Source organism: Ranitomeya variabilis, chromosome 4 (assembly GCF_051348905.1).
Source record: "Ranitomeya variabilis isolate aRanVar5 chromosome 4, aRanVar5.hap1, whole genome shotgun sequence".
NCBI classification, from domain to species: Eukaryota; Metazoa; Chordata; class Amphibia; order Anura; family Dendrobatidae; genus Ranitomeya; species Ranitomeya variabilis.
In genome coordinates, this window is record NC_135235.1 from 648270834 (window position 1) to 648284888 (window position 14055).

Below are 14055 nucleotides of genomic sequence, written 5' to 3' on the forward strand. Positions count from 1 at the left end.
TGGGCCGCCGCGACCAATCACAAAGCCGTGACGTCATCGGAAGGTCCTTCACGCGTTCATTCTTAAGAAGGAAGGCTGCCGGAAAGAAGCCGAGGGTGAGTATATTCCTGTTAGGTCTATACTCACCCTCGTACGCGCCCTGCTTCTTTCCGGCAGCCTTCCTTCTTAAGAATGAATGCGTGAAGGACCTTCCGATGACGTCACGGCTTTGTGATTGGTCGCGGCGGCCCACGTGACCGCTCAGCGACCAATCACAAGCCGTGACGTAATTCTCATGTACCTGAGAACCAGAACAGGACCTAGAATTACGTCACCGGCTTGTGATTGGTCGCTCAGCGGTCACGTGGGCCGCCGCGACCAATCAGAAGCCGTGAAGCATTCGAAAGGTCTTTCAAGCGCCATTTTTAGGAACGGAAGATGCCGGTTACCAGCGGCGATGTCCAGGCTGCGTCGGAGAGGTGAGCATATCAATATTTTTTATTTTAATCCTTTATTTTACACTTAAATGTGGATTCTGATACCGATTTCCGATATCGCAAACATATCGGAACTCGGTATCGGAATCCCGATACCAGATTCAGAAGATCGCCGACCTCATGGCCGACCCCACACAGGGGTCGGGTCGGGTTTCATGAAACCCGACTTTGCCAAAAGTCGGCGACTTCTGAAAATGGTCGACCCGTTTCGCTCAACCCTATCCACCAGTATTATATGTTTTATACTTGTGTAGTGAGAACGGTGGGGATGGCAGGATTAGAGCTGATCATAGATGTGACTTCTTCATCTGTCTGTGACTTTTACAATCTTTGTTTCAGGGTGAACATCTGGCCAAAATTAATACTACAGGGACATATTTGAGGGTTGATGAGCGGTGTAAAGAGGAGATTCCTACATATGACTACCCGGGTGAGTAGTAACCACTAAATATAGAGAAGTCACAGATTCTCCTCAGTCACTGGCTGTCACTCCTTTATCGGTGGTGTAGTCCTACCATAGCACAATTAAAGGTCACAATTCTGCCACTATAACACTACATGCTCCTCCACCAAAAAACTTTCTCAAATAGTTTGAGCATTTATATGAGAAATTGTACTGGAGCCATCCATTATTGAATATGCAAGGCCAGAAAATAAAAATTCCCTCTTATTAGTATAGTAAATAGTGATGAGCGAATATACTCGTTACTCGATATTTCCCGAGCATGCTCGGGTGTCCTCTGAGTATTTTTTAGTGCTCGGAGATTTAGTTTTCATTGCCGCAGCTGAATGATTCACATCTGTTAGCCAGCATAAGTACATGTGGGGGTTGCCTGGTTGCTATGGAATTCCCACATGTGATCAAGCTGGCTAACAGATGTAAAACATTGCTATACTGAACCAATCCCAAGGGCCACAAAAACAATTTAATAGAGTACTTAAATGGGTACATCACTAGAATCCTCATCAGTACATTAATACATCACCACAACCAAGTTCTGCCAAAAGACTCAGTTTTTGCAGCAGAATCTTGCCAAATCTTCCTCATGAGCTCAAATCTCTATGTTTGGCGTTTTTTTTAAGTTTTAACATGGCCATGAAGCACATTATGGATTGTTACTTGTGTATAAGATTGGACCACCATCAGCACATGTATGCAGCACCAGAACCATCATCAGTACATGAATGCAGCACAAGAACCACCGTCAGTGCATCAAAGTAGCGCCATAACCACCGTCAGTATATGAATGCACCCCCAGAACCATCGTCAGTACATGAATGCAGCGCCAGAACCCCCATCAGTACATATATGCACCACCAAGCTGTAATGTAATGTCAGTTCAGCCCCATATATAATTGTATTTCTTGAACCTACAATTTCCATCCTTAACTACAGTATGGTAAGGAAATGCTGGCAGTTGTTGTTACCAGCCAGTGTCAGACAGGGTACCATACAGGAGCTACAGTACTGATGAGACACAGGCAGGATCACAAATAAACGTTTACATCCAGGTACCTTATAGGAGTCATCTTCTCTGATTCCAGTCAATCCAATCCTTTTTGTATTCATGCAGGACAGACGGCATGTTGAGATTTCATGCCCAGAGCTCATCTTTGCAGACTTCCATCTTCTCCATCTGCAGCAGCACCTCTTAACATGGTGCCCTTAGAAATAAAAGTTCATTCTGCCCCATAAATATAAATATTTCCCTTGCTGCACTTCTGAATATATAATTGCCCTCTCATTGTGCTTCCCTTATTGCCCCCCACACACACATACTTCCCTTCTCAATAATGTATCCCACCCCCCACACTGCACCTCTCCGTAATGTCCACCACAGTCCCTCTCTCCGGAATGTCTCCCACCACATTGCTGCCCTCCATAATATCGCCCTGATACTGCCCCTCTTTATAATACCCCCCCACACACACAGCCCATCTCCTTTACGTTCCCTCACACTGTTAATCTCCATAATGTCACATAAAGTGCACTTTTCAATAATTTCTCCCTACACTACCTCTCTGCATAAAATCCCCCTTCATTGTGCTCTACACTATGCCTTTTTCACCGCACCTTAATTGCCCCATAACATCCCCCATTACCCCTTAATGTCCACCATTGCTCAATAGGTCCCCTGGAAAGTAACATCAAAAACAAAACAAACACATTTAATCTTTGCCTCGTCATGGAGAGCTTACTGGTGCCTGTCGCTTCCTCCCTACCTCTGCGGCCTGGCGCCAACAGCAGTGGCATGCTGACCTCCTCACACCAATGCACGTTGTGGCAGGGGGCTGATGAGCGCTGATTCTGTTTCGACACAAAGAGACACAAGTTGTTTGGGAGGGCACCACGCATAGAATAAATAAATAGGGATACACCCAAGGTCCACACAAAAACCTGGAAATTGTAAATTGATGAAAAGCTGTGAACCAAACACTGGGGATCACCAGAATACATTCAAAATACTTTTATTGAATACAAAACAGACACACATAGTAAAAACAATTAAAAGTCACAACAGTGTGACAGATGGAAACCCAAAGTAGCAACACATACGTTAACGGGCTGCTGTTAACGCAAGTGGCGGTATGGCAGCGCGCTAGCGCAGATAAAGCATCTGCTAGCTCTATCTGCGCTAGCGGTGACAGACTCGGAAACGCTGCAGACCGCGTCTCAGGGTCCGTCACTCAATGACGGCACATGGCTAGCGCACGGCTATTGTGGGCGTGCGCTAGCGATGCGTCTGCCATAGGAATTAATGGCGGCGTTAACGGACTACGTTACACTGAGTTATGCTGCGGTGTAACGTAGTCCGTCTAACGGACGCCAATAACGCAGTGTGAACCCAGCCTTTGACGAAAGCAAAGTTTGAAGGAGAAAATTATTATTTCAAATAAAAATCTTTTTTTCGAGCCTTGTCAATGTCGGGACTAGATTTTCAATTCATTTGGCACCTCATTTGATTAATAAAAGTTTGAGTTTTCATGGAAAACACAAAATTGTCTGGGTGACCCTAAACGTTTGAACGGTAGTGTATATGTGGCCCACAGGCTGTATGTTGTGCAGGCCTGCTCTGATTACTTCAGAGATGTCGGTTTTTATCTACAGCAGTTGTTGCTCAATATTTTCTCAGTTAATACCTTTCTGCCATAACCAGTTTTCTGCCCCATATTTCTAATCTGACATGTGTCACTTTATGTAGTAAATAACTATAAAATGCTTCACCTGATCCAAGTGATTCTAAGAGTGTTTTATTTTTTTTATTATGACATTGAACTTTAAGTTGGTGGTAATTTTTTGAGTTCTTTATTGAAAAAGCTTTTACCGTATTTCTTCTTTACATCGGCAGCATTTTTCAAACATCCTTTTATATTTATAGGACTTTAAAAGGCTTAAACAACCTATTATCATATGTTCAAGGAAATTTAAAAAAACTATTTTTGGGGGACCAAATTACCTTTAGAGTTACTTGAATGGCCTATAGTTTAAAAAATTGCACTCCTCTGTATCAAAAATCACATTGGCAGCTGCTGCCAAGGCATATCAAATAATGGGATGCATTAAAAGAGGTAAAGATGCTCATGACAAGAACATAGTTTTGCCTCTTTACAAGTCACTAGTGTGCCCACACTTAAAATACTGTGGACAGTTACAGTCTCCGGTGTATAAGAAGGACATGGCTGAACTAGAGTGGGTGCGTAGAAGAGCAACCAAGGTTATAAATGGAATGGGTGGACTACAATACCAAGACTGGTTGTTCAACTTGGGTTTTTTCAGTTTGGAAAAACAAAGGCTTAGGAGCGATCTTAAAGGGAACCTGTCACCCCCCCCAGGCGTTTGAAACTAAAAGAGCCACCTTGTGCAGCAGTAATGCTGCATTCTGACAAGGTGGCTCTTTTAGTTCTGGGTGCTATAACTGTCGAAATAATCCGTTTTGTAATTTGTCCTAAATACCTTTCTTCAGTCCTGGAGGCAGGCCTTCCCCCCCCTCCCCCGCTGCAGACGCCACATAGCCGCCACTCAAGTCTTCTTGGCGCTGGGCGCCGCCTCCTCAGCGCTGTTTTGAAATGAGCTGGCGCCTGCGCTCTTTTCTCTTGGCTTGGGCAGGCGCAGTGAGCGCTGCCCGTCCTCTGTTCTTATATGCAGTCCAGCTGACTGCGCCTGTGCGGCCGCCCTGCCTGTGAATCCCAGCCCCGCAGTGTCTTCTGATTTATTCACATTGCGGGGCTGGGATTCACAGGCAGGGCGGCCGCACAGGCGCAGTCAGCCAGACTGCATTTGAGGACAGAGGACGGGCAGCGCTCACTGCGCCTGCCCAAGACAGGAGAAAAGAGCAAAGGCGCCGGCTCATTTCAAAACAGCGCCGAAGAGGCGGCACCCGGTGCCAAGAAGACTTGAGTGACGCCTGTGTGGCGTCTGCAGCAGGGGGGGAAAGACCTGCCTCCAGGACTGAAGAAAGGTATTTAGGACAAATTACAAAACGGATTATTTCTGCAGTTACAGCACCCAGAACTAAAAGAGCCACCTTGTCAGAATGCAGCATTACTGCTGCACAAGGTGGCTGTTTTAGTTTCAAACTCCTGGGGGGGGGTGACAGGTTCCCTTTAATATAATGTACATATATATGAGGGGACAGTATTGAGATCTTTCTAATGATCTTTTTACACCTAGACCTTAACCGGATACAAGGGAGCATCCTCTACGTCTAGAGCAGGGGTACCCAACCTGTTGGTCGGGAGCCACATGTGGCTTGCGGTCCCATGAACTGTGGCTCGCGGCTGCCTGTCAGCTTGGTGCATTAGCTCCAGATTTAGTAAACTGGACTGAAGAGTACATCTCAAAATGGTGAACTTTGTGAGTAACTCTGCCCAGAACATCAGATCTGGATACACATCTACTGGTCTTGGGGGTATAGAGATAATTTAAGTATGGTACGCTGGAGACAGAATGATACTAACGGTCAGAGGAGGTGCTTGAAGATGGATGTGACTGTGTTGGGAGTGCTTGATGGAAGAATGCTGAATGTGGTGGGGTTTGGTGGGAAACCCTGGATCTTGGTATACTGCTTCGGGGTGATTTGTGTGGAAAAGCTTTGGTTATCATTATACCCGTAAAGGGGGCTTTGGATGCCACTACTGTGAGGGGGACAGGAGCTGGATGTGTCTCTCAAGGTCAGAAAGGTTGGGGACCACTGGTCTAGAGGGAAGAACAAGTTTTAATCATAATCACAGGCAGTGCTTCTTTACTGTAAGAGCAGTGAGAGACTATGGAACTCTCTGACACATGATGTAATGGTTGATTCACTACTAAAGTTCAAGAAGGGCCTGGATGCCTTTCTTGAAAAATGTATAATATTACAGTTTATGGGCACTAGTTTCTGTGATGGGATGTTGATGCATGGAACTAGTTTGATTGCTGTATGTGGAGTCGTGAAATAATTGGTCCCCTAATATGGGGACATTAGTGTCTGCCCCATTGGGTTTTTGCCTTCGTCTGGATCAACAATTTAGACTATAGGTTGAACTCAATGGACTTAAAGAAGTTGTCCACTAATTGGACAACTTCTTGTCATACACCTTGCTTGGCCCCCATAAAGTAATAAAGCTTATATTCACCTTGCGTGCTGACACTGTTCCCTTGGTGTCAGCACCCGCTCTCCCAGGGCTCCCATGATGTTGATGTGGTGCCAGTACCCAATCAGCGCCGAAGACACTGTCCCCACCTCCTGACGAATTGAGTGTGAAGTGGAAGTCCGAGATCAGCTGAAGAGGAAGTCCGAGATCAGCTGCAGCCGGACTTCCTCTTTATGTCCGACATGTCCGAAGGCGAAAACAGTGACACTGAATGGACGCCGGCGTCACGTGTCACAACAACCGCTCGAGAGCCCCGGGCAGAGCGAGAGCTGACACTGCGGGAACGGTGCCAGCACGGGAGTTGAGTATAAGCTTTATTTTTTTATGGGATCAAACATTTTGATCAAGATGGGGTTGTCCTAGTAGTGGACAGCCCCTTCAATTCTACCTTCAAACTTAAAACTATGAAGCATTCAGGAAATTTTACCTTTTAGATGAATCATAGTAATTAAGAAGAATTGGAATTCAAAAATTAAAAAAATCACTAAATTGTTGATGTATCCCCAATTTTTTTCAATTTTACAAAGGAGAATAGGAAAAATGGACCTAACAATTTATTTTGCAACTTCTCCTGTATTGGACAATGTGATACTGTTTGGGCACATGGCAGAGCTGAGAAGGGAAGGAGATCAATTTGGCTATGGAATTCAGATTTTGCTGGAATAGTTTGCGGGCACCATTTGCAAATTGCCTAAGGTGTCAGTGTGACTGGGTGGGTGACAGCAGGCAGTGACAACAGGCCAGTGAACAATCCAACGGACCTTTATTGGGACTGGGAGAATATAAAACCAAACATAGTTATCGTTCCTTGAAGTTTGTAATGTGGCCACACAAAAGGAACAAATCCAGAGATGCCACCTGGAAATCTGGCGCCAAGGGAAATGCAGCACAGTAGACTTTAGACTAGCTCCTCAAATCCAACTGGGTGGGCAAGACATCACAATCCCACATGGCAACTGATCTCTAAAAGTTCCTACTCTGGCACCAGGGCTCGGCCTCCGCAACAGACCCTCTTCCTCCACAGGACACCTCATGGCACCAGGGCTCGGCCTCCGCAACAGACCCTCGTCCTCCACAGGACACCTCACCCACTGCTAAGCCAAACATGTGATCTTGTGATCAGCCCCCTGTTTTCGCTGAGGTGCGACCCCCCCCCTTAACCATCATGTCCAATCTCCAGCCAGTCTGAAAAGTTTTGCATCAGCAAGGACCCCTGCAAAGAGGAGCACGCAGTGGATGCTGGAGAGTGAAAATTGCATATATGCCATTTTTGTGCCCAATAAGTGGTGCCCAGCTTGTACTTCTGGAGACACAATCACCATACATTTTTAAGTGGCTTCTTCCTGCTACAGAAATGCTAAAAATGTGGACAGTAACAGTATTTGGGTACACAACAGGGCTCAGAATGGAAGGGAATATTTGGATTTTGGTACACAGATATTGCTGGATTGGTTCATGGAAAAGCCATGTTGCTTTTCAAGATCTACTTGCTTTTCAAGGTCTACTGTTAAGTTGTTAAAGGAAACCTGTCAGGTCCCCCATGCCCTCTAACCGTATGCGGATTATAATGAGGGCAATCTGGGCTACCTCCCAGAGCCCGTGGCTACGGGGGTGCTCATCCCCAGATGCTCTCACTATAATGTTTTGTGCGGCTCACATAACCCGGCAGGGAGCTTTCCTTGAGCTTTGCTGCCGACAATTCAGAATGCCAGGGGAACTCCTGTCACCTCTACTGTGACGTGCTCCAGCATGTATGCTCCACAAGTAAACTTCTCTAAAACGGTATCACTGACCTGCCTGTTGTGTTCCTTGGTCTTCATGATGCTCTCTGTGCTTCAAACAGAACCCTGAGACTAGCACAGAGCAGGTGCATTTACACGGAGACTTGATTACACACAGGTGGATTATATTTATCATCATTAGGCATTTAGGACAACATTGGATCATTCAGAGATCCACAATCAACTTCTGGAGTGAGTTTGCTGCACTGAAAGTAAAGGGGCCGAATAATCTTGCAAAATAACCAATAAATTTCGTTCAACTTCACAATTGTGTTCCACTTGTTGATCCTTCACCAAAAATTTACATTTGGTATCTTTATGTTTGAAGCATGATATGTGGGAAAAGGTTGAAAAGTTCCAGGGAGCCCAATACTTTCGCAAGGCACTGTAGGAGGCTATATGGGGGTTCACACTGTATTGAGGGGGCTCCAACTGTATATTGAGGGCTATGTGAAGGTTCATACTGTATGTAGGGGCTGTGTGTTGACTCACATTATGTAGAGCGCTGTCTATGGGCTCATACTTTATATACTGTAGAAGGCTATGTGGGGGATCACACTGTTTAAAGGGGGCTGTGTGGGGTTCATATTGAGATGCTCAATTGGGTTTAGGTCAGGGCTCTGACTGGGCCAGTCAAGAATGGTCACAGAGTTGCTCTAAGGCCATTTCTTTGTTATTTTAGCTGTGTGCTTAGGGTCATTGTCTTGTTCGAAGGTGAAACTTTGGCCAAGTCTGAGATCCAGAGCACTCTGGAAGAGGTTTTCATCCAGAATATCTCTGTACTTGGCCGCATTCATGTTTCCTTCAATGGCAACCAGTTGTCCTGTCCATGCAGCTGAAAAACACCCCCATAGCATGATGCTGCCACCACCACGTTTCACTGTTGGGATTCTATTGGACAGGTGATGAGCAGTGCCTAATTTTCTCCACACATACCGCTTAGAATTATCACTAAAAAGGTCTATCTTCGTCTCATCAGACCAGAGAATTGTTACACCCACAGGGCGTGATGATGTACAGTGGACTCACTAGACCACTGATGGTGCAGTGGTAGCTGTGTACCCGATACTCAAGAGACAGGAAAATGAGCTTCATAAAACCAAAGATTTATTAAAGGAAGTTTAACAAAAAGGAAAAGGTGCCTGAGGGGAGGACCCTCTGGATCACGACACTGTACCATGTAATGGAGCACCGGGCAAGGTATACACCTCAATGCCGCGAATCCTGGACCAGAGAGGCAACCCATACAGACCGGATAGCAGAGACTGTAGAATACTGGCCTTGTCAGTGGAGAGAATCCCGGGAATTCCGTTTAATCCTGGAAAGACTGATCCAGCCGGTAGTGGTATCTGGATAGATACCAGAGGAATCCAGGCTAGGGAACTGCCAGCAGAGGATTCCGTGGAGACAGAGATATTTTTATAGTGCAAAGCCACAGACTTCCAATCGCAGAGCACAGCAGAGTGTGGCCTGAGCAGGAGGCAACGATCCTAAGAATGAACATGTTGCCTCGGCACCTCCCTTAAGGGGTGGGATGCCTTTTATGCACAGAGCATCACAGCACAGACAGCCCTAATAGAGAGCAGGTGCCCTGCTGCTTTAAGTATGTGCAGGAAGCGGGGCGCGCCTCCTAAGAGCATTTCCACGAGACTCAGGGATGCAGGGTCCTAGCAGAGAAAGGAGCCGCCGATCATCTGGGGCCACGGACAGGGTGATCAGTACAATTGGAGCTGCGTGATAGGCGCCAGTCTCCCTGTCCCTGAGAGACCAGGCCCGCGACTGAGGGCATTACGAGAATATTATTTCTCATAGTCTGGGAGTCCTTCATGTGTTTTTTAGCTAACTCTGTGTGGGCTTTCATATGTCTTGCACTGAGGAGAGGCTTCCGTCGGGCCATAAAGGCCCGACTGGTGGAGTGCTGCAGTGATAGTTGACTTTGTGGAACTTTCTCCCATCTCCCTACTGCATCTCTGGTGCTCAGCCACAGTGATCTTGGGGTTCATCTTTACCTCTCTCACCAAGGCTCTTCTCCCAAGATTGCTTAGTTTGGCTGGAAGGCCAGGTCTAGGAAGACTTCTGGTGGTCCCAAACTTCCATTTAAGGATTATGGAGGCCATTGTGCCCTTAGGAACCTTAAGCACTGCAGGAATTCATTTGTAACCTTGGCCAGATCTGTGCCTTGCCACAATTCTGTCTGAGCTCCTTGGCCATTTCCATTGACCTTATTTCATCTGACATGCACTGTGAGCTGTGATGTCTTACATAGACAGGTGTGTGCCTTTCCAAATCAAGTCCAACCAGTTTAAATAAACACAGTAAAGGTACCTTCACACGAAACGACTTTACAACGAGAACGACAACGATCCGTGACGTTGCAGCGTCCTGGATAGCGATATCGTTGTGTTTGACACGCAGCAGCGATCTGGATCCTGCTGTGATATCGCTGGTCGTTGATTAAAGTTCAGAATTTTCTTTGGTCGTCAGATCGGCGTGTATCGTCGTGTTTGACAGCAAAAGCAACGATGCCAGCAATGTTAAACATGGAGCTAACGACCTGTGAGAACGATAAGTGTGTCACCGCTACGTCACAGGATCGCTCCTGCGTCGTTCTGGAGCTGCTGTGTTTGACATCTCTACAGCGATGTAAACAGCGACGCTGCAGCGGTCGGATCGTTGTAAAGTCGTTTCGTGTGAAGGTACCTTTACACTCCAATGAAGGAGTATAACCATCTCAAGGAGGAGCACAATAAAATGGACAGCATGTGACTTAAATATGAGTGTCTGAGCATAGGCTCTGAATACTTATGACCATGTGATATTTCAGTTTTTCTTTTTTTGATAAATTTGCAAAAATTTCTACATTTCTGTTTTGTTTTTTTCAGTCAAGATGGGGTGCAGAGTGTACATTAATGAGAAAACAAATGAAGTTTTTTGAATTTACCACATATCTGCAATGAAACAGTGAAAAATTGAAAGGGGTCTGAATACTTTCCATACCCACTGTATATTTACTGCTCAAAAAAATAAAGGGAACACTAAAATACCACATCCTAGATATCACTGAATGAAATATTTCAGTTGCAAATTTGTATTCATTACATAGTGGAATGTGTTGACAACAATAAAACATAAAAATGATCAATGTACTGTAAATCAAAATGAATATCCCATGGAGGTCTGGATTTGGAATGATACTCAAAATCAAAGTGGAAAATCAAATTACAGGCTGATCCAACTTCAGTGGAAATGCCTCAAGACAAGGAAATGATGTTCAGTTGTGTGTGTGTTGCCTCCATGTGCCTGTATTACCTCCCTACAATGTCTGGGCATGCTCCTGATGAGGCAGCGGATGGTCTCCTGAGGGATCTCCTCCCAGACCTGGACTAAAGCATCCACCAACTCCTGGACAGTCTGTGGTGCAACGTGACGTTGGTGGATGGTGCGAGACATGATGTCCCAGATGTGTTCAATCGGATTCAGGTGTGGGGAACGGGCAGGCCAGTCCATAGGTTCAATGCCTTCATCTTGCAGGAACTGCTGACACACTCCAGCCACATGAAGTCTGGCATTGTCCTGCATTAGGAGGAACCCAAGATCAACTGCACCAGCATATGGTCTCACAAGGGGTCTAAGGATCTCATCTCGGTACCTAATGGCAGTCAGGCTACCTCTGGCAAGCACATGGAGGGCTGTGCGGCCATCCAATGAATTACCACCCCACACCATTACTGACCCACTGCCAAACCGGTCATGCTGAAGGATGTTGCAGGCAGCAGATCGCTCTCCACGGCTTCTCCAGACTCTGTCATGTCTGTCACATGTGCTCAGTGTGAACCTGCATTTAATGCCAATCATCCTGCACGGTGTTGGGCTGTGAGCACAACCCCCATCTGTGGACGTCGGGCACTCAGACCATCCTCAAGGAGTCGGTTTCTAATCGTTTGTGCAGACACATGCCCATTTGTGGCCTGCTGGAGGTCATTTTGCAGGGCTCTGGCAGTGGTCCTCCTGTTCCTCCTTGCACAAAGGCTGAGGTAGCGGTCCTGCTGTTGGGTTGTTGCCCTCCTACGGCCCCCTCATGTGTACTGGCCTGTCTCCTGGTAGCGCTTCCAGCTTCTGGACACTATGCTGACATACACAGCAAACCTTCTTGCCACAGCTCGCATTCATGTGCCATCCTGGATGAGCTGCATTACCTGAGCCACTTGTGTGGGTTGTAGTGTCCGTCTCATGCTACCATGTGTGAAAGCACAACCAACATTCAAAAGTGATCAAAACATCAGCCAGAAAGCATTGGTACGGAGATATAGTCTGTGGACCCCAACTGCAGAGCCACTCCTTTATTGATTGTGTCTTGATAATTGCCAATAATTTCCATCTGTTGTCTATTCTATTTGCACAACAGCATGTGAAATTGATTGTCAATCAGTGCTGCTTCCTAAGTGGACAGTTTGGTTTCACAGAATTTTGATTTACTTGAAGTTATATTCTGTTGTTTAACCCCTTCATGACCCAGCCTATTTTGGCCTTAATGACCTTGCCATTTTTTGCAATTCTGACCAGTGTCCCTTTATGAGGTAATAACTCAGGAACGCTTCAACGGATCCTTGCGGTTCTGAGATTGTTTTTTCGTGACATATTGGGCTTCATGTTAGTGGTAAATTTAGGTCGATAATTTCTGAGTTTATTTGTGAAAAAAATGGAAATTTGGCGAAAATTTTGAAAATTTAGCAATTTTCACATTTTGAATTTTTATTCTGTTAAACCAGAGAGTTATGTGACACAAAATAGTTAATAAATAACATTTCCCACATGTCTACTTTACATCAGCACAATTTTGGAAAGAAATTTTTTTTTTGATAGGAAGTTATAAGGGTTAAAATTTGACCAGTGATTTCTCATTTTTACAACAAAATTTACAAAACCATTTTTTTTAGGGACCACCTCACATTTGAAGTCAGTTTGAGGGTTCTATATGGCTGAAAATACCCAAAAGTGACACCATTCTAAAAACTGCACCCCTCAAGGTGCTCAATACCACATTCAAGAAGTTTATTAACCCTTCAGGTGTTTCACAGCAGCAGAAGCAACAAGGAGGGGAAAAATTAACATTTAACTTTTTAGTCACAAAAATGATCTTTTCGCAACAATTTTTTTATTTTCCCAAGGGTAAAAGGAGAAACTGGACCACGAATGTTGTTGTCCAATTTGTCCTGAGTACGCTGATACCTCATATGTGGGGGTAAATCACTGTTTGGGCGCACGGCAGGGCTCGGAAGGGAAGGAGCGCCATTTGACTTTTTGAATGAAAAATTGGCTCCAATCTTTAGCGGACACCATGTCGCGTTTGGAGAGCCCCCGTGTGCCTAAACATTGGAGCTCCCCCACAAGTGACCCCATTTTGGAAACTAGACCCCCCCAAGGAACTTATCTAGAAGCATAGTGAGCACTTTAAACCCCCAGGTGCTTCACAAATTAATCCGTAAAAATGAAAAAGTACTTTTTTTTCACACAAATTTTCTTTTAGCCTCAATTTTTTCATTTTCACATGGGCAACAGAATAAAATGGATCCTAAAATTTGTTGGGCAATTTCTTCTGAGTACGCCAATACCTCATATGTGGGGGTAAACTACTGTTTGGGCACATGGTAAGGCTCGGAAGGGAAGGAGCGCCATTTGACTTTTTGAATGAAAAATTATCTCCATCGTTAGCGGACACCATGTCAGGTTTGGAGAGCCCCTGTGTGCCTAAACATTGGAGCTCCCCCACAAGTGACCCCATTTTGGAAACTAGACCCCCCAAGGAACTTATCTAGAAGCATAGTGAGCACTTTAAACCCCCAGGTGCTTCACAAATTAATCCGTAAAAATGAAAAAGTACTTTTTTTTCACACAAATTTTCTTTTAGCCTCAATTTTTTCATTTTCACATGGGCAACAGAATAAAATGGATCCTAAAATTTGTTGGGCAATTTCTTCTGAGTACGCCAATACCTCATATGTGGGGGTAAACTACTGTTTGGGCACATGGTAAGGCTCGGAAGGGAAGGAGCGCCATTTGACTTTTTGAATGAAACATTATCTCCATCGTTAGCGGACACCATGTCAGGTTTGGAGAGCCCCTGTGTGCCTAAACATTGGAGCTCCCCCACAAGTGACCCCATT

General features: G+C 45.3%; 1 protein-coding gene across 1 annotated transcript in view; it reads left to right on the forward strand.

Moving 5' to 3' along the window:
- LOC143766141 (uncharacterized) overlaps positions 1–14055 on the forward strand; it is a 49562-nt gene that overhangs the window by 24817 nt on the left and 10690 nt on the right. The window contains exon 10 of the mRNA XM_077253598.1: positions 816–906. Within this exon, the coding sequence (XP_077109713.1) occupies positions 816–906 (91 nt within the window). The remainder of the gene's footprint in view (positions 1–815; positions 907–14055) is intronic.